The sequence below is a fragment of the Lonchura striata genome, chromosome 29 (assembly GCF_046129695.1).
Source record: "Lonchura striata isolate bLonStr1 chromosome 29, bLonStr1.mat, whole genome shotgun sequence".
Classification (NCBI taxonomy): Eukaryota; Metazoa; Chordata; class Aves; order Passeriformes; family Estrildidae; genus Lonchura; species Lonchura striata.
Genome location: NC_134631.1, coordinates 7,386,731 through 7,412,634, shown reverse-complemented (window position 1 = coordinate 7,412,634; position 25,904 = coordinate 7,386,731). Strand labels below are relative to the sequence as shown.

The following is a 25,904-nucleotide window of genomic DNA, read 5'->3' as shown; positions in this document are numbered from 1 at the left end:
AGCGCCTCTCCTGCCCCAGGCAGTCCCACGAAGGCCAAGCCGGGAGCTGCTGCCCCATCCGGAGCTGCTGAGGAGGCAGCAGTGTGGTCAGGGCTGGCAGTGCAGGAGAGGATGGACAGCTCCGATGAGGAAAACAAAAGTTGGCAATTTTTGCATGACATGGAGCCTTTCCTGCTTGGAGACCCTGAGCTGTCCCAGGAAGCGTCCTACAGTGAAGAATGCATGGAGGAAGATCTTCCCAACGGGGATGTCACGAGTTACCACCAACACTTTGACTGGGAAAAATATTTGGACCAAGACCTGTCCCAGGGAGAAGTCAGCAGCTCCCAAGACCCCTCGGACTGGGAAGAATGCATTGAGCAAGTGCTGTCCGGAGGAGATGTCGTCAGCTATGCAGAAATTTCAGACTGGGAAGAATACGTTGGCCAAAACGTTTCCAGAGGGAATGGCAGCAGACCCTCAGGACTCTCCAACTGGGAAAATGACAGCAACACGGGGCTCGTGCAGGAGAACTGGCCCAAGCATGTGATCTTGGCCAAGCCCTTATACCCAGAGGATGACGAGTGGGACGATGTGAGCCTCCTGGAGCTGCCCCCAGAACAGGAGAAAGAAAAGAATGTGGACAAGTGGAAAGTTTTTGTGTCAGAGGGGCTCGCAGTGCCCGTCCCTCGGGAGGCCTGGGCTGAGTGTCCGGCACAGGAGCCGTGCAGCCGAGGGCCGGCGCCTGTCCCGCACAGCCCCCCCAGCCCCCGGCCTGCCCGGCTGGGAGCCCAGGCCCTCCGCGGGCAGCCGGCTGCCCCCAGGAAACGTCCCTCCCGCTTCAGGCGGGCACTGCGGGCACTGCGGGGGCTGTTCCGCTGTCCCTGCCTCAGGCCACGCTCTGAAGACTGAAAGAGACACAGAGAAAGGTGAAGAAGATGATGAGAAGGAAGGTGAAGAACAGGAAGAAGATGAAGATGACTTCTCCTGCCAGTCCCGCTCCTCTGTGTCGGAGCAGCAGCTGTCCGGTTCGGCTCGAGGGGCTCAGAGATTGCTGCTGCAGCTCCTCCAAGCCAGGGAAGAGAAAAGCCTTTGGATGGGCCAAGCAAGCCAAGCAAAACCCAACCAGGCAGAGCCACGAAGGCCTGGGCAGTGGGGCTTGGAAAATGCCCACCCAAAGAGCCCAAAGCTCCCCCATCCCTGCCCCGCACACACCCGGCCCCGGGCTGGAAGGTGCAGAAACCATTTCTGGGGCACAAAGCAGAGGCTCCTGGAACTGACTCTGAGCACAAACCGCTCCAGGACAATGGCAAAGACGACAAAGACAAAGATGAAGACAATGACACAGAAAAAGAGGGCAAAGACGACATAGCAGATGAAGAAGATGAAGACTGTGAAGAAGATGAAGACAATGAAGAAGGTGAAGACAAATAGGATGAAGAAGATGAAGACAGCAAAGAGGAAGAAGACAAAGATGAAGACTAAAAAGACAAGACATAGAATGATTATTTAAGAGTAGATAGAAGAAGTATAGTAATAAGAATTTAGAAATACTTAGAAGAGTACTAGGAATAGGAATTTCAATATATGCAGAACAAAAAGTATAGGAATAGGAATAAGAATTTCAAAATATGTAGAAGAAGAAGAAGAATAGGAGTAAGAATTTAAAACTACATAGAAGTAGCAAAGAAGAAGAAGAATAGTAAAGAGTAGGAAAAGAAGGACAATAATAAGAATAAGAATAGGAAAGAGAAAATTGAAGGAATAAGTAAAACTAGCAAATAATTTCTTGTTATTATATATTGTATATTTCTATTACAATTATTAAATAAAAAATTAATATACATTATCTTCTAATCGCAATGCATTCTAATGTCCCCACGCTGTTCCTCTTATTGAAGAATCTGTGTGTTTCTAATAAAGTCTGTAGGGCACCAGAGCAGAGTGCCGGATTCCATGTCCTGTCTCCCCGAGGTGCCGATGTAGTGTCCCAGCCCGAGCCACGGAGCGCCCCGCGAGCAGCGCGGGCTCAGCCCCGGCGGCAGCGGGAGAGTTCCCGGCCGGGCCGGCGGGGCAGGGCTGTCGCTGCTCTCTGCAGGCAAACGGGAGGCGCAGGCTGAGCCCGGCTGGCAGAGAGCTGTGCCGGGCAGCCCTTTGCAGCAGGGCTGTGCAGCCAGCACAGCGAAGGCAGCAGAGCCCCGCTCTGCCGCTGCCCGTGGCCGGGGAGCCCGGCCGGGGCTGTTCCTGCAGCCCTGCCTGCCTCCGGCAGCCCCGGGCCGGGCGGGAGGGGTTCCCCCGCTGTAGCCCCAGCTGAGGCAGCAGCAGCAGCTCTGTGCTGCTCCTGGCACATCCCTGCGGCAGCAGCTGCACGGGGCTGGGCAGCCGCAGAGCCCAAAGCAGCGCAGCAGCAGCGCAGCAGCAGCGCAGCTCTGGGGCTCTGCTGCTGCTGCTGGGTGGAGAAGATAAAGATGATGAAAATATTAAATATACATAGAAGTAGAATAGTCATAGGAACTGAAAAATACGTCGAAGAAGACAAGGATAAAAACAGTAGTAATATTAATGTAAATTATAAGAGGAATAACAATTTAAGAATATACAAATGATAATATTTAATGAATAACAGAGGTACAGCTCCAATCTCTGCTCCCTGGGACAGGGACAGCACCAGGGAGCAGCTGGGGCTGGCCCAGGAGGGATTTAGGGTGGGTTTTAGGGAAAGCTTATTCCCCAGAGGTGCTGGCACTGCCCAGGCTGCCCAGGGAATGGGCACGGCCCCGAGGCTGCCAGAGCTGCAGGAGCCTTTGGCCAGCGCTGCCAGGGATGCCCAGGGTGGGGTTGGTGGTGAGTCTGGGCTGGGACAGGACTTGGACTGGATGGATCCCTTGCAGCTCAGGATATTCTGTGATTTCATGGAATTTCAGGAGAGTGGGCAGCAGGTGCAGAACAGAAGGGTCTGGCTCAGCATAGATAGAATTCCCAAGCTCTGAGGCTTTTCTGAGCATGTTGGTGCCATCACCTCTGGAGACTTTAAGAACAGGCTGGAGAAATACCTCTCAAGAATAACAATTTTTTAAGACAGCTGACGTTTCTAGTCCCTTCCAGCCCTCTGTTTCTACCATTTGGGGACTTTTCTTAAATAATACTTTTGAAAGCTCACCCTGGGGGTAAATTTACTGGGTTACATCTCTAACAAGTGCAGCAGGAATGTGCCATCTATTGGGCTCTGCTACTGTAGGTCTGAGAAGCAGCAGGAATTCAGGTGTCACTTCTACATCCACCTTTCCACCACGAAAAATACTCCCCAAAAAGCTTTGAGGTGAAGGGAGCAGCCAGTTTGTAATTCTGAGGCTGTTACTTCCAGAGAGATATGAGACATTAGCAGCTAAATGAGAAAATCGGCACAAATCCAGACTGCACCATCCCATCCACAAATGGAATAAAACTTTTCTTTATTTCTACATTTTTTCTTTATTCTCCCTTATCTTGATTTGTTTTCTCTTCACTGAACTTTGCACAAGTGGCTGGAATCAGGTATTCCCTTGACTCCACTCAAAACAATATCCCCAAACTCCTCTGGCAGTGCAGGCAGGAAAACGCCTGGACAAGTGGCTCACAGAGACCACATCGAAGAGAGAAAAATTATTTAAATTATTAAAAAAAAAAAAAAAAAAAACAAAAAACAACAAACTGCAGCCTGCTGTTAATTGGCGCCGTCCAAATGCCGATGTACACGGAGGGCAGGCAGTGGTGCAGTGTGTTAAGAGATGTCTGTATCTCTCCTGGTAAATAAATTGTTTAGAGCTCTCAGATTTCCAGCTAAATGGTGGTGAAGTTTATCAGAGAGTGTTGGTTCAAAAGAGGAACTGGCAATTATCACTCAATTACAGCCCCTGGAAATCAGACAATGAGGCACCATTGGCACAGCCCCAGGAAAACACTGAGGACAAAGATACTCCTCGGGCTGGTGCTCCTCACAGCGAACAAGAAATTCATTTTAATGTCATGTACACTGAGCACTTGGATGTTGTCAGATCAATTTGCCCCTTTGATTTTCCAGAGGCCCCGTGAAGAAATATTCATCCCAGCTATTCCATTATTTACCAGGCGTTGCAGCTGAGCTTTTATGGGGGATTTAAAGCCTGGAAGAAGGAGGGGAAGCATGGAACAAACTGCTGAAAGGCAGGGACTCAACCCCCCGGTCACCCATGGCAGCTCCACAGAGATTTTCTGATGGGATATTTGAATGGAAAAAAATCAGATTTTTAAGCAGCAAGGATTTCTCCCATCAGCATTGCCTGGGGAGGGGGGTGAGGGCAAACAGAGCAGCAAAAAAAAGTGAAGTGGGAGAAATGGGGTGAGTTAAATAAACTGGAAGATTAAAAAGTTTTTTGTTTTAAACTTTTAAAAAAAAGTTTAAAGGGGGTGGAACTGAATGAGCTGCAAGTTCCTCTCCAACCCAAACCATTCCAGGATTCCATGAGGTGAAAGCACAGCTGTACAAATCAGAGAAATGCCCCGTGGAGGAGATGCAGATGCTTCACCTCAGACCAGGAGGGCACTTTAAACAAATTATCGTGTCAGACTTGATGGTATTTGTCTGATTGGTCCCAGTCAGAGAGCTGAGAAATGAACAATGACATCAATAAAAGATAAAAATATTTCCTAGAGGGAAGATGAAACAGTTGCCACTGATTTTTCTCAGAATCTTGCAGAGGAAGAAATCTTCCAAGAAAATATCAGATCAGTAGAAACTGTGAAGCAGAAGTGGAAAACTTTCTGCAGAACCTGAATTTGCTCATTTAGAAACAATGGGTATCATTTATTGGAAGGCCCCAAGAAATGTCACAGAAACACCAAAAAAGACCTAAATTTAAATGCACAGATTGATGCTCAGATAGGGTTAACTTGTTCTTTTATCAGGAACGACATGCTCTAGGCTTTGATAATTCAATTACAAGATAACACAAGTGGAGCAAGAAAATGTTTTCAAGTGTTTTTATCAAAAGGCTTTGGTTTGGGAAAGGGCTTCCTAGATTCTTTTCTGATCAGTCAAAGCTTCTTCTTTTGTATAAAATAATGATTTTTGTTCATTTTCTAAGGGAATTAAAGAGAGAATTCTATTCAAAATAAGCGTTGCTTACAAAAATTTCTTACATTAAGCCCCAAGACCATTCCAGTACCTAAAGAAGGCTGGAGAGGGACTTTTCCCAAGGGCATGGAGGGACAGGAAAAGAGGGAATGGCCTTAAACTGAAGGAGGACAGGGCTGGATGAGAGATTGGGAATTAGGAATTGTTCCCAGGGCAGGGCTGGGATGGAATTCCCAGATTCCCCTGGATCCCTGGCAGTGCCCAAGGCCAGGTTGGACACTGGGGCTAGAGCAGCCTGGGACAGTGGGAGGTGTCCCTGCCATGGCAGGGGTGGCACTGGGTGGGATTTGGGGTCCCTCTAACCCAAAATGATTCTCTGAACCGAGACAAGTTGTGCACAACGGCTGTCAGGCAGCAAATTGCTGGAATTGGACAAATAACTGGAATAATCACCTAAAACTGTCATGGGAGGCAAGGGTCAGCACTTCTTGATGCTACAGGTGATGAATTTGGTGTTCAGGGAAAAAAAAAAATCTTTCTAAATTCCCAAAAGCCTTTTAGCATCCAGCTGGCCCTTCCACCTATTCCTCACCTGCGGGTAGGAATTTGATCCATCCCATGGAATTGCCGTGGGATAATCCCCTGTGAAGGGAATAATGCAGCTTTTTCTCATTGTGGAGCAGCAGGAACCACCGTGCTGGCAGGCAGCAGCAGAGTTTCCTCCCTGTCCCTGTGTCTGTCTCACAGAACCAGTTCCTCCTGCCCCTGCTTTCTCAGAACCCCACGCTGTATCTCAGCTATTTGCAGCTACTTCTGCTCCGAGGCACAGATGTGTGGGATGCCAGATAAACGAAGGGTAGGAAATAAATCCCCAGCGCTCTGCTTGGGTTTTCTTCCCCAGCAGAAAGGGATCCTCATCTCTCTGCACTCTCAGCTCCCTGCAGGGACAGACGAACGCTGTGCTTTGCCTGGCTGTGGTGTTGATGCTCTGCACCTCTGTTTTGGCTCAGCTCTGGAGAAAAACTGAGAAAAAACATGATTTCTTCCAGTCCGAGTTGCTCAGATTTCATATCCTGGCTTGGGTTTGGGTCAGTTTTATAAAGCTGAGGTGTGGAAAAAAAAAGTCTATTTTCCAGCAGACTAATTTCTCCTTTGCCAGCTGTGCTGGCTTCTGCCTCTCCTTTCTTGTAAGTGAAAAAAAACCCACCCAAATATAATCTGTCTCCCTGAAGGGGAATTTTAGCCTCAGCTCAGCAGGTTTCTCCAATTGCTCACATGCATTCCCTGTCTCACTTCTTAACAGCTGGAGGGGAAAGAATGGAAGGGGCTGAGCACAAAGGGTGGGATGAGGAAAACAGGAGAGCACAGGAGAGGAGCACCTTTGGAAGGGGACCAGCACAGGCTGGCAAACTGGGATCTGGTTTTACTCCCTGGAAATTGGGTAGAAAAGTGTTGTGACAGGATTTGAGTCTGCCAGAGCTCTCATCCTTCTGGAGAGCTCCTCAGGGATGGATTAAACCACAAAAGTGCTAAAAAAATGAGGTCATAAGCAAAGAAATTAAGTGTTTATCCACATATCTCCACCTGCCCACTGTGTCTTTGTGGGGTTTTGGTCCTAGAAAATCTTTGTCTGGGGTCTTTTCCCAAATATTCTTTTTGAGGTCTCAAGAGGTGTTTGCTCCTTGTTTATCTCAATTATTTCTCTTCCCTGCCATCCCTGGCTTGGGCAACTGTATCATTTTTTGAAGAGAGCCTGACAGAGGAATGGTTGAACGACAAGGGACATGATACTGTAAAATTAATCCAAATAGGGAGGGCTATGTTATAAACGAGCACAATAGGCTGTCAAATCCAATTAAAAGGATTTATTAATAGCGGAAAGCGAAAGCAAACCAGCGCGCGCTGGGCGGCAGTCGTTTCAACTACCGCGCCTAGCTCTCCGTTTCCCCCCCACTTATTGGGTTGTCTCTTCCGGATGTGTGACGCTCTGGTGACGCTCTGATGTTTCTTCTGCGCAGGCGCACCCTGTTGTTAGGTGGTCATTCTCTGCCTCTTGGTGGCGCCAGTGGTCTTCTTTAAGGTTGTCTCTGCGACCTGGAAATTCCCTCAAAAACAAGAAATGTTATCTCTAGGCACGTTTACATGTTTTGCCAAGTCTGTAACGGAACTATCCTTGAAACATATCTATTTGCTTAGGTGTTTGGGTGCCTAGCAGCAGCTTTTTCAAAACAGTTTTAACTCCCTAAAAAGTTTGTAACGAAGTCGTCCTTGAGAGATAGTCACTGGAATGCATGAGATAGACACTGGAATGCCTGGCAAGATGAGAACATGTTCAGACAAGTAAAAACTTTAATTAAAACTCTATTCTGTGAATATGAGAGACTCTATATGAACAAAAAGGCCTTATTTTCCTAACAGCTACGTGACTGCTGCAAAGTTCGCATGGCCCTGAAGAGTAGATGGTGTGCAGAAAGCAGGATATTGAAACTGCTTGGTATGTAGAAGTAGATAGAGAAGAACAAAGGGGTACTAAGCTGTTCTAACTGCAAGGCCAGCTGGACAGGCATGTATCGATCATAAAGATACTTTTAAGATAATAGTACAAGTCACATAGCAACCAATCATGAGCTCGGCTTTTGCAATATGTATGAGCTAATTAACGACATATATAAACTGTGTAAGCTGTTGTTAGGAAAATAGGGCCTTTTTGTTCATAATATAGAGTTTTCTCACATCCATAGAATAGAGTTTTTACTTAGAGTTTTCACTTGTCTGAATATGTTCTCATTTTGCCAGACATTCCAGTAAGTATCTCTCAAGGACAATTCCGTTACAAACTTTTTAGGGAGTTGAAACTGTTTTAGGGAGTTGATGTTGCTAGGCACCTAAGCACCTAAGCGAATATCTTTCAAGGACAGTTCCGTTACGGACTTAACAAAACATGTACTCTTGTGAAATGCAAGTAAATGTGCCTAGAGATAACATTTCTTGTTTTGAGAAAATTCCCAGATCACAGGGACAACCTTGAGGAAGACTACTGGCCTTCATCCCACGACCACCTAGAGGCAGAAAACGACCACCTAGCAACAGAGTGCGCCTGCGCAGAAAAGACACCAGAACGTCACACATCCGGAAGAGAAGACCCAATAAGTGGGGGGGGACGGGGGACGAAGGCGCGGTAGTTGGAATGACTGCCGCCCAGCGCAGCGCTGATTTACTTTCGTTTTCTACCATTAATAAATCTTTTTAATTGGATTAGAAAGCCTATTGTGCTCGTTCATAACAATTTGGTGCCGTGACTCGGATCGGGGATCTGGGGAACCTCTCTCTGAGAGGGGCGCCACGATTCCGCTCCTTTGAGCGGACTCAGACCGGGGTTTCTACCCTCATCCCGACCGACGAACCTAAAAGCCTAGAAAGCGAAAGCAAGAAAGGGAAGCGGGCCCAGGGTACCCCTTAAATTTTGTGCACAAAGTCCGGACGAAGGCGCAGGACGCGTGAGTATAAAGGGGATCCGTTTGGGCGGGGTTCGGGATCCCGGAGTACGGCGAGTGTGTGTGTGAATTAGAGGAGAACCGGCAGCCGGATTCTCCAAGCGAGTGTGGACCCTTAGTAGTGCATTTTCCAGAGCTCGCGAGGGCCTGGGCCATGAACCAGGGGAAGCGATTGTGCTGCCGTGAGTGATTGAAGGTACTCCGGAGGACATGGGGCAGGGGAAGAGTAAGAGTAAATCCCCCTCCCCGGTGGGGGTAAAACTTCCCCCAGTTCCTAAGGATAGTCCCTTAGGGTTTATGCTGGCAAATTGGGAGCACTTTCCAGGAGCACCTGGGAAGGATAAGGCAAAGATGATACACTATTGCATAGAAGTATGGGGAGGACAAGAGATTTCTAAAGGTGTTTTTTGGCCCATCTTTGGGTCCTCAGAGGACTGGGTAAAGCAACTGTTGAATGGTTGGATAAACACTAAACAACCTTCTAACCCTGAGGAGAGTGCCTATGCCCGAGTCTGGACAGAAAAGCCGGAGGTGCTCGTGTTTAAACTCTCGGGGGTTTCAGGAGGAAAGAAAAAGAAGGGGCGAGCGGAAGAAGTAATTATTGCACCCCCGCCCTACATTCCCCCTGCGCCAAATGCACCCCCTCCTCCTCCACAATCGGATGAGGAAGAATCAGACTCAGACTCTGATCAACCCTCAGGCTCGCGTGGTCCTCTTACCCGAAGTAAGACGCGAGGCAAACTATTTCCTTTAAGGGAAATGCCGATGGGGGGACCACAGCTGGGGATTGGGTTTATTTCGGTGCCCTTGAGTTCAGGGGATGTTAGAGACTTTAAGAAGGAGATGGGAAATTTGCTAGAAGACCCCCTGGGCGTGGCAGAGCGGGTGGATCAATTTTTAGGTCCTAATACATACACTTGGGAGGAATTACAATCTATACTTAACATTTTATTCACGGCTGAGGAAAAGAACATGATAAGAACTGCTGGAATGCGGGTCTGGGATGGCCAACCCGCACATGCCCAGCACCCGGCCGATACCAAATGGCCTCTCCAGAACCCCAATTGGAATAACCAGGATGCGGCCCATAGAGCTAACATGCGGGACTTTCGGACCATATTAATTGATGGTATAAAAGAGTCCGTTCCTAGGGGCCAGAATATAAATAAAGCATTTAATGACAGACAAAAGAAGGATGAAACCCCCACTGAATGGTTAGAGAGGTTAAGGAAAAGTTTTCAGCTGTACTCGGGGTTAAACCCGAATGACCCAATGGGACAGGCAATTCTTAAAGTCCAGTTTGTCTCTAAGTCCTGGGATGATATTAGGAGAAAGATACAGAAAATGGATGATTGGCAGGACAGGGATTTAGCAGAATTATTGCGAGAGGCGCAGAAGGTTTATGTCCGAAGAGAGGATGAAAGTCAGAAGAGACAGGTGAAAATGATGGTTGCTGCAGTGAGGGAAAGCAGGCGGGCGGAGGAAGGACAGAAGAGAGTCACTCGGAATGGGGAGGGTGACAAGGGAAAGGTAGGAGAAAGGGTGTGTTATTATTGTGGTAAGAAGGGACATTTCAAGAAGGAGTGCAGAAGGAGGCTTAGGGACGAGGAGGAGTTCAAAATCGAATAGGGGAGTCAGGGGCTCTACTTTATGGGGACCGGGAAACATCAAAAAGAGCCCTTGATAAAATTGAAGTTGGGTCCCCAGGGCCAGGAAATAGATTTCTTGGTCGATACGGGGGCAGAAAGATCTACTATTCAATTTCTGCCTCAGGGCTGTAATTTATCGAAACAGACAGCCACGGTAATAGGGGCTAAGGGGGAACCATTTGAAGTACAAATTATTAAAGGGGTGATGGTAGAATCGGGAACTAAAATGGGGGTGGGTGATTTCCTATTAGTTCCTGAAGCGGACTACAATTTGTTAGGGAGAGACTTGATTGTTGAATTAGGAGTTCAAATTGAGGTGGTAGAGAAGGAATTAAAGATTAGACTCTGTTCCCTCCGTTTAGAAGACGAAGAGAAAATAAACCCTGAAGTGTGGTATAATCCAGGGACCGTGGGCAAATTAAATATAACTCCATTTACAGTAAAAATCAGAAATCCCGAGGTCCCGGTAAGAATAAAACAGTATCCAATTTCACTAGAAGGGAGGAGAGGGTTAAAACCTGAGGTTGAAAGGCTGTTAAACAAAGGACTGCTAGAACCATGTATGTTGCCTTTTAACACTCCTATACTCCCGGTAAAAAAGGCAGATGGATCCTATCGGCTGGTGCATGACCTTAGGGAAATTAATAAGCGAACCGTAGCTCGTTTCCCAGTAGTGGCAAACCCCTATACCCTTTTGAGTAAACTGGGACCTGAAAACGAGTGGTATAGTGTCATAGACTTGAAAGATGCCTTTTGGGCTTGCCCTCTGGACGAATCCAGTCGAGATTATTTTGCCTTTGAATGGGAAGACCCTGACACGGGGAGGCGACAGCAACTCAGGTGGGCGGTACTACCTCAAGGTTTTACGGAATCTCCTAATTTATTCGGGCAAGCCCTAGAACAAATTTTGCAAGATTATAAAACAGACCCAGAGGTAAAGCTAGTTCAGTATGTGGATGATTTGTTAATAGCAGGTAAAGAAGAAGACAAAGTCCGGAAAGAAAGTATCAAACTATTAAATTTTCTGGGACTGAAAGGATTGAAAGTTTCTAAAGCAAAACTACAATTTGTAGAAGAGGAAGTTAGGTACCTGGGACATTATTTGAAAAAGGGAGAAAAGAGAATTGATCCAGATAGAGTACAAGCAATCCTATCCCTGCCTCTACCGCAAAATAAACGACAAATTCGTCAGGTATTAGGACTTACAGGGTATTGTAGACAGTGGATTGAGAACTATAGCGGGAAGGCAAGATTTCTGTATCAAAAATTTACCCAAGATGGGCACCTTAAGTGGACAGAAGAGGAAAAATCTAAATTCCAAGAATTAAAAGAAACTCTGGTCCATGCTCCAGTCCTAAGCCTCCCAGATTTAAAGAGGCCCTTCTTTTTATTTGTCAATATTACAGATGGGGTAACTTATGGAGTACTTACCCAGGACTGGGCGGGGAAAAAGAAACCTATTGCATATCTGTCTAAAATTTTAGACCCTGTAAGTAGGGGATGGCCGGGCTGCTTACAAATAATTGCAGGCTGTGCAGAGTTAGTAGAAGAAACAAGGAAGATCACCTTTAATGCCACTCTGAAGGCGTTAACTCCACATAACATACGGAGTGTGATGCAGCAAAAAGCGGACAAATGGATCTCTGATGCCAGGCTCCTAAAGTATGAGGGGATTCTATTAGAAACCCCTAATTTCACTTTAGAAACCACCTCATTGCAAAATCCAGCCTCCTTCCTCTTCGGAGAGCCCGAAACTGAATCACTGATGCACGACTGTGTAATCACTATAGAAGAACAAACCAAAATTAGACCTGACCTAGAAGAAGAGGAATTAGAAACTGGGGAAAAATTGTTTGTTGATGGATCATCCAGAGTAGTCGAGGGTCAAAGAAGATCAGGATATGCCATAGTGGGGGGGCCTGACTTAGAAGTAATCGAATCTGGAGCCCTAGACAAAACATGGTCAGCCCAAGCCTGCGAGATATACGCTATCCTAAGAGCCTTGGAGCTATTAGAAGGAAAAGAGGGGACCATCTATACAGATTCTAAATATGGATACGGGGTGGTGCACACTTTTGGGAAATTATGGGAAGAGAGGGGCCTCGTGAACTCACAGGGAAGGGACTTAGTACATCAGAAACTAATAGTAGCCCTCCTGAGGGCTTTGAGAGGCCCTACCAGAATAGCGGTGGTCCATTTAAAAGGGCATCAACGGGGAATGGATTACCGGAGTAGGGGTAACAATGTGGCAGATTATGAGGCAAAGAAAGCTGCAATTATTAAAACACTAACTTTAAGTGAGGGAGTTAGGAAGGACCTTGTGGATACCCCAAAGGACCCTGAGTCAACTACCCAGGATAAGCTTATATTTACAATAGAAGAACAGGAGAAGCTTACAAAATTAGGAATAAAAGAGGAATCAGGGAAATGGCTGTTAAAGGATGGGAGGGAAGTTCTACCCAGAGCCATAGCCCAGCGGATGCTCAGTAAATTACACCAGAGAACACACTGGGGCGCTCAAGGACTGGTGGATCACTTTGCCACCCATTATATGACGGTGGGCCTACATGACTTAGCGAAAGGGATTACTAGGAGTTGTCCAACCTGTCTACGGGTAAACAGAAAAAACCTAAGGAAACTACCCCTGGGTGGGAGGCCAGTGGCAAAGAAGCCCTTTTCAAATCTGCAAGTAGACTTTACTGAGCTCCCCAAGATAGGGAGACTAAAATATCTTTTGGTTATAGTGGATCATTTAACACATTATGTGGAAGCAATCCCCACTGCCAGGGAGACAGCTCGGACAGTAACAAAAGCCTTGCTGGAAGAAATAATACCTAGATATGGGGTCCCAGAGACGATAGACTCTGATAAATGCCCCCATTTTACTTCAAAAATAACACAGATGCTAGCAGAAGCTCTGGGCATAAGATGGGAACAACATACTCCCTGGCATCCACAGAGTTCGGGGAGGGTAGAAAGAATGAATGGGGAAATTAAGAAACAACTCACCAAACTAGTACTAGAAACTAAACTATCCTGGATAAAATGTCTGCCGTTGGCATTATTAAATGTTCGAACTCAGCCACGAGCTGATATAGGACTGTCCCCATTTGAAATGCTATATGGGATGCCCTATTCCCTAGAAGAAGTTCAAACCAATCCTAACATTACTGATCAAAGTATTAATAAATATTTAACCACTTTAATGAAATATAAAAAACAGTTATGGGAAAAGGGGATGTGGGCCCAAAGACCACCCCTAGATCTTGTGTTACACCAGGTACAACCCGGCGACTGGGTCCTCATCTGAAGCTGGAAGGAAGATTCAATCACCCCAAAGTGGGACGGACCATATCTGGTTTTAATCACCACTGACTCCGCAGTCCGCACAGCAGAGAAGGGATGGACTCATGCTAGCAGAATAAAGGGGCCGGTGGATCCAACTCGATTCCATACAGCTTCCAGGGAAACGAGCTGGAAAATTGACGGGAAGCCGGGGGATTTAAAGTTAACAGTAAAGAGAACTTACAAATAATTTTCATGAACACTATCAACTCTAGGGACATTTGGGTTGGAGATAACTGGGGACTGCAAGTACAACTGGTTGGAGAAACAAAGCCCCCAGGATACTGTAAACGTCTAGAGGATTCAGCCCAGCAGCCCTTTTATCAGTTCATCCGACTTGAAAAAGAGCAGAGACCTTGGGAAGGGGAGGGCCATGCTGAACATCAAAGTATTAGAGTAAAGTGTAGCTGGTTAGATTGTCATTGTTACCCTTTTGGCTGTTTTTCCTGCAAAATCTGTAAAGGATTGTGGTGGGCTCACTGCAGAAAGGGGAGAGCTCCAAAAAGTGTATGTCAACGCTGCTGGCTGGAGCAGCGCAAATTGACATCTGAAGTACTAAATTACAAGGTTGCCACTCGGGAATTGACTAAAGGATCCCCTGAGTGGTGGGAGATTTTCATAAAAGGAATAAACCCTGAATTCCACTGTTACCATTCCAATGAACCCCTGGGTCCATTCCTTACAGATATAGTCCAGGTCAAGTGTCGCAAATTAGTCAAAAGGCTCAGGTGCGACACCCCACAGTTGAATACGAAAAACTGGAACTCCCGGAGATCAAAGTGGGAGAGAGGGAACAACCCCACCCCTGAAGAATATCTCTGCTGTCGAGAAGATGGCTTACCCTGTAACTTGTAGCAACCAAGTTGACAGGCGAGACAGAGAGGTAGATAGTGGGGATGAGGGGCCCTCCCAAACCTTGAAAGAGAACGTAAATCATCATGAGTATGAGAATGGTGACAACGGAATGGGGGAAAATGGGAATGTAAAACTGAGCATGATAAGTAACATCCTCCCCTGCAGTGCGTATCACTCAATCCTATGGGTTTTTATGTTTGTATGGCTTCCCCTTCAGAGTACCACAGTTAATATACATGAACCCTTTAAATGGACCTTAAGCAGGTGGGAGGATCACGATACCCGTCATATTTTACAGACAATAACGGGACCTGGAGCACCGAGCTTTAAGATTGGGATCTGTGATCTAACTCGAAGTTTAAAATGCGGGCGGCTGTTAAATTTAACAAGCTTCTATATGTGCCCTGCTTCGAACCCAGGGAAGCAATACTGTAATTACCCTGAACATTATTACTGCGCCTATTGGGGCTGTGAAACAATAGCATCAGCGTGGGCTCCGGGTGGAGGATTGGACAAATATTTAAAGGTAGGGCATGGACCAGCAGGGTGTAAACAATCACGAGAGTGGCCTTGGACTGGGAAAAACTTACTTGGGAACTGCACCTTTCTTTACCTAAACGTCACTCAACCAAGTGATTCTGGATGGTTAATAGGCAAAACATGGGGGGTTAGGCATTGGATAGAGGGACATGATCCAGGGAATCTGATACAAATAAAAAAGGAGGTAGCGCCACATGACCCTAGTCCTATAGGCCCAAATCCCGTAATAAGCAATGACTTAAAAGAGAGTAATAAAACCAGAGATAATGTTATGAAATCAAACAAAGGTGATCAAGAAGCTCAACTATTAGTGCAGAAGTATACAACCTTATGGAAAATTATGCAAGCTACTTTTGGAGTTTTGAATCATACTTATCCTAACTTAACCAAGGGATGTTGGCTTTGCTATATGATAAATCCACCCTTTTATGAAGCTATTGGGATTACATCTGAGGCAAGAGAAATAAATGGTACAAATCCAAAAGAGTGTCTCTGGAGAAAGGGGGGAGATAGTGTTTCAGGCATTACACTGTCCCAGGTTAGTGGACAAGGAAGGTGTGTAGGGAAGGTTCCAGCAGATATGCGACACCTCTGCAACACAACAATGAGCATTAGCAGAACAGACAAGCCTTCTGATTGGCTTATGCCAGCAGTCAATACTAAATGGGTATGTCAACAACTTGGAGTTACACCCTGCCTATCGGTAAAAGCCTTTAATAAGTCAGACTTCTGCATTCAAGTTCTAATAATCCCCAGAATCGTATACCATCCAAAAGAATACGTACTAGAACATCAGATAACCCCTGAACACTACCTGGTTAAAAGGGAACCACTTACAGCACTAACGGTAGCAATTTTGCTCAGCATAGGAGGAGCGGGAGTAGGAACAGGGGTCGCTTCCTTAGTAAGTCAAAACCAGGGTATGAAAGCTCTGCGCACATCTGTAGATGAAGATCTGAGTAGAATAGATAAGGCCATAAGTGAACTAGTTAAATCAGTAAAATCCCTTTCTGAGGTAGTCCTCCAGAACCGAAGGGGATTTGATTTGTTATTCTTACAGCAAGGGGGACTGTGTGTTGCCTTACAAGAAGAATGTTGCACTTATGTAGATCACACAGGTATTGTAAAAGACACGATGGCTGAATTACGCAAACAAATAGAACAACGAAAAAGAGAAAGAGGATCCCAGCAGAGTTGGTATGAATCCTGGCTCACCTATTCTCCCTGGCTAACCACTCTATTATCCACCCTTGCAGGACCAGTAATTTTACTAATTCTAGTACTTACTTTTGGGCCATGTATTCTTAACAAGCTTATTACACTAGTGAAAAATAGGTTAGAAGCTGCACATTTAATGATGGTAAGATCAAAGTACGAGCCACTTAGCGGAGTAGAAACTGAAAATTATTTAGAATTAAGCAAAAGGGAATTAGAGCGCTTTAGTGAACAAAAAGGGGGTTAAAATAAAAAGGGGGGATATTGTTAGAAAAATAGGGCCTTTTTGTTCATAATATATAGTTTTCTCACATCCATAGAATAGAGTTTTTACTTAGAGTTTTCACTTGTCTGAACATGTTCTCATTTTGCCAGACATTCCAGTAAGTATCTCTCAAGGACAATTCCGTTACAAACTTTTTAGGGAGTTGAAACTGTTTTAGGGAGTTAATGCTGCTAGGCACCTAAGCACCTAAGCGAGTATCTTTCAAGGACAGTTCCGTTACGGACTTAACAAAACATGTACTCTTGTGAAATGCAAGTAAACGTGCCTAGAGATAACATTTCTTGTTTTGAGAAAGTTCCCAGATCACAGGGACAACCTTGAGGGGACAACCCTGAGGAAGACTACTGGCACCACCTAGAGGCAGAAAACGACCACCTAGCAACAGAGTGCGCCTGCGCAGACAAGACACCAGAACATCACACATCCGGAAGAGAAGACCCAATAAGTGGGGGGGAACGGGAGACAAAGGCGCGGTAGTTGGAATAACTGCCGCCCAGCGCAGCGCTGATTTTGCTTTCGCTTTCTACTACTAATAAATCTTTTTAATTGGATTAGAAAGCCTATTGTGCTCGTTCATAACACATTGTAGGGCTCATTAAAGTACACAAAACCCTCATTGGGGCGGGCTTCCTCTTCCTGCAATTCTCTACAAGTTTTCAGGCCCTGTACAGCAGATTGGAGTCAGTTTAAAGATCCTTTAAGAAGAGAGTTTTAATAAAACATTAATTATTTATTTTAACAGAGCATTTTTTATTTCCCAGTTCGGAGAAGAGCTGATAGAAGCATTCCCCAGGTGATCTTGACACTGAAGTTCTCCTTAGGAGGTCTGGGCATATAGAAGAATGAGCCCCTTGAGGGCTGACCCTGTTTGGACAAGCTGCTCCTCACCCCCATCCTCACCATGTCTGACATCACCCACCTGGCACTGACATCCCTGTGCCCTGCAGCAGAACCTTGTCCCTGAGCTCTGCAGCTCCACGTCCTAGCCCATTGCACCGTGTCCCACCAGCTCTCCTCAGGGCTCTGCCTGCACACAGGCCCAGGAGAAGTTTTCCTCGTGGGAAGGAAAGAATGGAAAAGCCTGAGCAGGTTTCCTGAACAACAAACCCTGTTGTAGTGCGGCAATGCGCTCCCGTCGCCGCGATACCCCGAGCAGTGCCGTGCTGGGCTGCGAGAGGGAAGAGAACGGGCGGCCGCTCCCCCTGCGAAGCTCTGCAGTCCCAGTCGGTGGTGCGGGAACAGATGGAGGCGACACGGGACTTGGGGGTGAACAGGATGGTTTTATTCAGTGAGCCCCAAGACCTCTCGGGAGCGGGAGCAGAGGTTTTATACAAGAATTCAGGGAGACGGGTGTAGGAACAGCAACCAATGAGGGAACAGCAGGGGAGGAGTTTAGGGCAGAACTAACATATCACAAACCTATCAGGGGGAGCAGGGAAGTGAAATAACACAAAATAAGCAATAGGGTTTTGAGTCTCACTAAACAGACAGGGAATGCTCTGGAAGCAGAGGAGGGGGCTAGGATGAATGACAGGGAATGTTCCAGGGAAAGGGGCAGGGAAAGGGAGGATTGACAACTTGGAGATGAGGGGGTTAGGGGAGAGCTAGGGAAGACTGACAACTGGGGAGAGGCGGAGATTAGGGATGGGGGCGGGGGGGGAAACAGATATTGAACAAAAATCAAATAAAGACATACCACCGCAAAACCCCACTCAGGAGCCACCTGCTCAGTACAGGCTGCCTGGAATTGTGTCACCTTTCTACAAGGGACAGTGTGGCCAGAAATGATCTCTGGAAGCAGAATTCTCTGAGTCTCCCAGCTGAATTCTCTGTCCCTGCCCTTTCCCTGGACCTCTGTTGCAGATGGAAGCTGCTGCCGCCATCCTCACCTTTAACCTATTTCTAGAATGCAAGCAGATATTCCCAGCTGTGTTAAGCAGGATTTCCTCAATGTTTCTATAAATCTTTTGTGTCCCCCATGGAACGAAGGGGACATTTTGGCACTGAGGGAGTGACATGGAAGCAAGGAGTCAATTGTGACCCTGGGGTCCCATGGAACCAAGGGGCCATGGTGACACAGCAGGGCCACGTGGATCCAGTGGCCCATTGTGACACTGTGGATCCAAGGAGACCATGGAGACACCCCCAGAACCTCATGGAACCAAGGAGTCCACCCAGCGGGGCTGCATGGAGCCAATGGTCCATGGTGACACTGCCCATCCAAGGAGGCCATTTGGACACTGCAAAAGCTCATGGAGCGAGGTGGCCATTGTGACACTGAAGAACTTCATGACACCAAATATCCATGGGGGACACAGCAGGGTATCATGGAACCCAGGAACTGCTGATGGCAGTGCAGAAACTCCTGGAACCAGGGGCTGTTGTGGCACTGCAGAACCAACAAAGCTGCTGCACCTTGTCCCCTGCCCTGCACAGCTCCTTGGGAGGCGCAGCAGGAGCAGCACCCTGAGAGCCTCAGGAATGCCCCTCTGGGATCCATGGCACACGCTCTCAGGGTCCAGTTCCCAGCCAGAAAAAGATGTTCCTGGCCTTGAAGGCAAAGCTCTTAAGAAAGGGCCAAAAGCCAAGTGGAGCAAGATCCTACAGGGACATTTCACTGCCAGCCTTCATAACTTCACCCATGGTTGTTGTAGCTCATGGATTGGGAATGAAATCAGGGCAGGGTCTTTGGTGAGAGCTTCCCTGGGTCAAAGGAGACACTGAGAGAGAAACAGAGAAGGCAAAGGAAGGCAGGAGAGAAAGGAGGTGTTTTAATTTGGAAAGACAGGTGTCTTCTAAGGAAGGCAGGAGCCTCCCCTGAAATTTAAAAATGTAGACTCTTTCTGAATTGTTATAAATTTGAAATTAAGGGGGCTCTCAGGTAAAAATATGGAAGCAGGAATGACTGTTTTTTATTAGGGAAGAAAATTAAAAGATAAAATAAACAATGCAGTGAACTAAAACAACACTGACAGAGTCAGAATAAAACCTGACACCCTGTTGGACAGGGTGCCAGCCACAGTCCAATTGGAATTGTGGCTGCAGTCCTCCAGGAGTGTCAGGTGTGGTTCTGTTGGAGAAGTGATCCTGTAGGAATGGGAGTCTTCCTCTGAAGAGGAAGAGGAAGAGGCAGCTGTTCCTCTGGGAAAATCCAGCCCAGAAAAGTTGTGTTGGTGGGCCAGAATCTCAAGACTAGATGCAGGTAGGAATGCTTGGCTCCTCCCTCCGGGTGGAACATCTCACAATGGGATGTTACAGTTCTTCTCAGCCATGCAGTGACATTCAATAGCCCATTATCAGCAGATGTCTCCCCTGAGGGAGGATTGATTGTGGAAGAGATAAGGGAAAACTGCCCACTTAACACAGGACAACTGCTATACAGATGGCAAAAAGAACACATCTTGCTTTTCAGTCAGGGACAGGAGGTCACAAAATCAGCTGAGAAGGCGGCACTCTGAAAAGCAAACCAGAGCTGACAGAAAAGGAATGGGACAGAAATCAATAATTCTGATCGTTTTATTTATTATCAAAATAAACGACACCCACTGGTCCCCACGCAATCCTGATCCCACACCCTCATATCACACCCTTATATCTCACTTCTCCCGATCACCTTCCAACCCCATCTCATCGTGGAGGCTGAGGAATTGAGCAATTTTGGCATGGGACTGAGGTGGGAACCAGCCATTTTGAGATGGGATTGAGTCATTTTGGGGTAAGATTGAGGGGTTTTGAGTGGGATTGAGTCATTTTGAGGTGACAGATAAATCCACCTTGGATTTTGGAGTGCAAAGATATGGAGAATACTCCCATATATCCCCCAAGAACCCACAAATCCTCCAGAATATGTTCCCAAACAGTAAATTCCACCTCAAATACCTCTAAAATGGTGGGACTTCTGACATCTCTGGTCAATACTCTTTTTAGTAATTTTTCAGGTGTTTTTAAGTGATAAAGACAAATCAGAAGAAAATTAGGTCCAAACCAAAACTAGAGACACCTTGAGCATCCCCTGGGCACTGGACAAAACAAACTCAGCAGAAATCAAATTTAACCCTCCATAAAATGCCTTGAGGAAGATTTGCTCTTCCCACATGTCACTTCTGATGGAAACACAAACAAATCCCAAACATTAATAGACCAACAACAGAAGCAATTCTGTGGTAATTCCAAATTTCATCAGTTTCTGCACAGCTGGCAGGTTCCAAAAAAAGAAATATGGAAATTTGACCCAATACAGATTATTAAAAGGAAGGGAAAGGTCTGTGTAGCTGTCACAAAGGTGACAGGGATGAAGAAAATAATGATTCTCCCCCCAGACATGTGAATTCAGAAGTTATTTGGGAATAACTTGAGCTGGGCTTCTTGTAGGACTTTAGTAGCCTTGTGTTTTCTCACCTTGGGTGTGAATGATCCTTGTCAGTCTCGCTGGTATCATTTGGTTCCTTTCCTCCAGTGATTTTAACAGACTTTTCAAAGAAGGAAAACAAAATATTTTCTTTACACTGGCCACCCACAACTTCCACTTTTCTCATAAGGTCTCCTAAAAGTTGCTCAGAGGAAGCTGCATCCAAGTTTCCAAGAGTTCCTTGGGAAAGAGGCAGAACCTCCGCGAGGAGGAAACCAGGCTGTTGTCAAAGGAGCTTGGGGTCCGACAACAGTGCCCTGAACTCACTGTGCAAAATAATATTGCACTCTGGTTAATAAAATTGTTAGAGAGATGCCCCTGCCCCAATTCAGGTGCTAAGGTGACCAAATCCTAAGTGGATTTTATTGAACAGTAAATGTGAGGTAGAGAGACATGGAAAGAAAAAGAAAAGGGGGGAGAGCAAGGGAGTGACAAGGACAGAGATCTCCCCTGGGGCAGGGCAAGTGTGACATTGTCCCCTGTGTGCGTGGCCTCCCCAGGGTGGGGGTTTTACACCTGAGCCAGTTTGGGTAAGGGGGGTGGTGTTCACCCCCCACCCCGAGCAGGGATTGCCTCACTGTTTCAGGTTACAGTGTCAGATGTAACCAAAAGTGTTTTCAGTCCCCATCTCCATAAACTGTTATCAACAAGTGGGGCAGTGTTCTTTATCTCTTCCATGGCTCAGCCCTGATAACGCCCTCCAGGGGCCATCTTCTGTTAATGGGCCATTGAGTGTCACTGCAGGACTGATAAAATTACATCATCCCATTGTGGGATGCTCCGCCCAGGGGGAGGAACCAAGCATTCCTACCTGGATATAATCTCACCCTTGCAACACCACAACCACCTTGCCTACTGCATTCCTAGAGGACAAGAGCTCCATAACCACCACTGGACTTTCCGAGCAAGACCATACTGTTCTACAGGATCACTGCTTTGACAGAATCACGTTGATCACTCCAGCCGGACTGCAGTCACCATTTCATCAGACTGCTACCACCACCCTGACCAATGGGGTGTCCGGTTACATCCTGACTCTGTGAGTTTAAACCAGTGTTTCTCTATTATTGCCGTGATCTTAATTTTCTTATTCAATTGTCATTCTGGCTTAGACTCTCCCCCTGGTTTGCTTTGAAGCCAGTACAAAACTCACTGTGCTCATCACTTGTTTTCCTCCCAAAACAGGATTTCCCATACCCAAACGTTCACCAGATAGAGAAGGTTGCAAGGAAGAGGAACATGCCCTGGGACACCGAGGCAGGTGAGGAGGAAGTCAGTGCCCCTTTTCCCCCTCTCTCCTGCTCCATCTCCCAGCCTGGCCCCCAGCTGCAGGACAGTCCCGCTGCCGGTGCCCTCCTGCTGGAGATGCACTGGGGGGATCTCCTTGCCCTTCCCTGTGGCACGGAGGCAAATCCCACGTACTCCTTGTCATTTCCTCCCCCAGAGCAGGAGCTGAGGATGGAGACCAGGAAGGACAAATCCCTGCAGCAGAACCTCATGGAAGAGGCCGTTTTGAGCAACTCCACAGCGCAGGAATCCAACAGGGAGGAAAATCCCTGGAGGTCTCACAGGAGGAGGGGCTGCAAGCCCAGCCCAGGATGCTCTGAGGAGGAAAGACCCACTCTGGGCCAGGAAGGTGGGCAGAGCTTCAGCCAGAGCTTGGAGCTGGTGGTCCCTGAGAAGCTTCCTGATGGGCAGAAGCCCTACAAGTGCTTGGAGTGTGGGAAGAGCTTCAGGGAGAGCAAGAGTCTGAAACGCCACCTTATGATCCACACTGGGGAATGGGCCTACGAGTGTGGGGAGTGTGGGAAGGGATTCAGCTCCAACTCTCACCTTGTCAGCCACCAACACATCCACACCGGGGAATGGCCCTACGAGTGTGGGGAATGTGGGAAGGGCTTCAGACGGAGCTCCGACCTCATCATTCACCAACGCATCCACACTGGGGAGAGGCCCTACGAGTGTCCTGAGTGTCAGAAGAGGTTTCACAGCAGCTCTGGTCTCCTCAGACACCAGCGGATTCACAAGGATGAGAGACCCTACCGCTGCCCTGACTGCAGGAAGGGCTTCAAGCGCAACTCCACCCTCATCACACACCAGCGCATCCACACCGGGGAGAGGCCCTACATGTGCCCCACTTGTGGGAAGATGTTTAACAGCAGCTCAGATCTCCTCCGGCATGAGCGGATTCACTCCGAGGAGAGGCATTTCCTCTGCCCTGACTGTGGCAAGGGCTTCAAGCAAAAGTCCAATCTTGTCAGCCACCAACGCATCCACACTGGGGAGAGGCCCTACGAGTGTCCCCAGTGTGGGAAAAGCTTCACCTGGAGCTCTGACTTGACCAAACACCAACGGAGGCACCGGTAAGGGAAATCCTGAAAGTTCCCCAGCTGCAGGAAGAGCTTTGTGCACTGCTCCAGCTTCATCCCCCATTAAAAAACCCACATTGGGAAGAGCCTTGGTGATCCATGTTCCCTGTGATCCATGCTGGGAAGACACCTGTCCCTTTTCCTGCCCCTACCAATGGCCTGATATGGGATTGAAGGGCATGAGGGTCTGGCCATGGCCCTGTCACTGCATTCACTCCCACCTCAGGTCATTGCCAGGGGCAGGAAAGGGACTCTCTCTCTCTTTCCCTGAGGAGACGGGTGTCCTTTCCATGCAGGAGGAAACATGTGGCCAGGAAGATACAATTGATGGTGATGTAGCTTTCCCTGTAAGTAGTTTTTCTTATCCCTTCTGTTGTCAATTTTTTTTCTGTTTCTGTTTGTTCCTTATCTCATTGCTGTTCCCAGTAAATTGTTCTTATCCCAGCTAGGGATCTTTACCTTTTTTCCTTCAATGGAAGGTGGGAGGGCAACGAGCACCAGCCGGGTTTTAGCGAGAGCAGGAAATTGGGGAATCCCATTCCTGAACCCCAGCCCCTGGAAATGGAGCATCCCAGCTTGTGCCAGCCCTGGTGGCCATGGCAGCAGCCTTGGGAGTGGGTCCCTGGCTGGGGCTGAGGGAACCTCTTCACTCTGGTGCCCAGGGACAGGAGTGGAGGGAGCGGCTGCAACTGAGTCGGGGCAGGCTTAGGTTGGATCTCAGGAAAAGGTTTTTGCCCAGAGGCTGCTGGGGCACTGCCCAGGCTCCCCAGGGAAGGGTCACAGCTCCAGGGCTCTCTGAGCTCCAGCAGTGTTTGGACAGCGCTGCCAGGCCCAGGCTGGCAGTGTTGGGGTGTCCTGTGCAGGGCCAGCAGTTGGTCTCCATGAAGCTGCCCAGGGACTGACCATAGCAACAGGGGCTGGGGATGGTTGCCATGGAAACTGACCATAGCAACAGGGGTTGGGGATGGTTGCCATGGAAACTGACCATAGCAACAGGGTTTCTTGGTGATGGTTGCCTTCTAAGGATGAGATTTGTCACAGGCCCTCAGAGGTGTTCCATGGGGACTTTCCAAGAGTCTCCAGGCTGTTCAAGAGCTGGAATGTCACACACAAAGACAGGGGCTCCATGGAGCCATCCCAACCATTTCTGGGGATGGCAAAGAGCCGTGTGGTCAGAGGCAGTCACAGCCATTCCATGGTGACATCCCAGGGCACCTTGGCCTGCAAAGGCACCGATCTGTCACAGGCACTCACGGGGGCTCCACAGTGACATCCCCAGGCTGCCAAAGAGCCAGGATGTCACAGGTACTCACAGGGGTTCCTGTCATGGGCAGAGTGGGATCTTCAGGCAAAAGCTTTATTTCATTATTGGAGAAACTCCTGCTGAGTCATGAGATGGAGACACACAGCAGCCACCATGGGTTCTAAAACCCCTGCAGGGCCCCCAGACTTCTAAAATTCCTTTTAAGAGAGGAGACTGGGAGTGACTGGATCCAATCCCGGCCCCAGAATTTGTCAAAGGTTTATGTATAAACTATTGGACAGGTAGAATTGAACAATTTGTCAATGCAATTTTTCCTACAGGATTAATGATGGAATACCAGATATATTTATATAAATACAATCTGATCATGATTAGACAATAAGCTCTTAACCAGAGTTATTTACTCCACAGTCCAGAATCTATAACAATTATAGGATATTCTGCTCTAGGAAGCAATTTTGAAGTCAGCAGGGCCTTGCTGGAGTGGTTTGAGCCCATTGCAGGCAGAGCCTCCTGCTCCAGCAGGAACTGCCTTTCCTGTGCCAGGAGCAGGGCAGGTCCCGCTGCAGGAACAGCCCCAGGCCAGCCCCAGCACAGGGAAGGCCTCGGGCACAAGGGCAGAGTGCCGTGCTGGGAGCTGTGCCAGGGACAGCCCGAGGCACCAAAGGCACCTTGGCAGCAGCAGCTGCTTGCAGGGCATGGCCAGAAGCCTCCCTTGGCACCCGGCCTGGTGGCCAGCGCTGCAGAGCTGCTGCCTCAGGGCTCATTTCTGGCTGGGCTCTGAAAAGCCACTTCTGCTCCAGGACCCTGACTGGGAAGCCATTCGCCCAGCACCTTGGGGACAAGATATTAATGACAAAACTCTTCATGCCAGCAGATGTTGGAGGGTGCCACGGGAGACAAGACTCATGATATCATGATCATCAAGTCTCAGTTTATTGTGACAGATTACATAGTTTATATATGTTCGTTAATTAGCTCATACATATTGCAAAAGTTGAGCTCATGATTGGTTGCTATGTGACTTGTACTATTATCTTAAAACTCTGCTTGTGATTGCTACTTGCCTGTCCAGCTGGCCTTGCAGTTAGAACAGCTTAGCACTTCTTTGTTCTTCTCTATCTATTTCTACATACCAAGCAGTTTCAATATCCTGCTTTCTGCACACCATCTGCTCTTCAGGGTCATGCGAACTTTGCAGCAGTCACGTAGCCCTCCCTACTTGGATTAATTTTACAGTATCATGTCCCCTGCTGTACAACCATTCTTCTGCCAAGCTCTCTTCATCTCCCCCGTTTTCTTTTTGTATAAGAAGATGTGCATTCAGCATTTTCTGCAAAAGCTGTTGTATCAGGCCTTGTAAGCAAGTAAACACACAGGGCAAAACAAGCAAAAGTATTATAATTAT

General features: G+C 47.5%; 1 protein-coding gene across 1 annotated transcript in view; it reads right to left on the bottom strand.

Moving 5' to 3' along the window:
• The window catches only part of LOC110468027 (uncharacterized), a 619,922-nt gene that overhangs the window by 357,950 nt on the left and 236,068 nt on the right, over positions 1–25,904 (bottom strand). Inside the window, 1 exon segment of the mRNA XM_077788935.1 lies at positions 20,597–20,613. Within this exon segment, the coding sequence (XP_077645061.1) occupies positions 20,597–20,613 (17 nt within the window).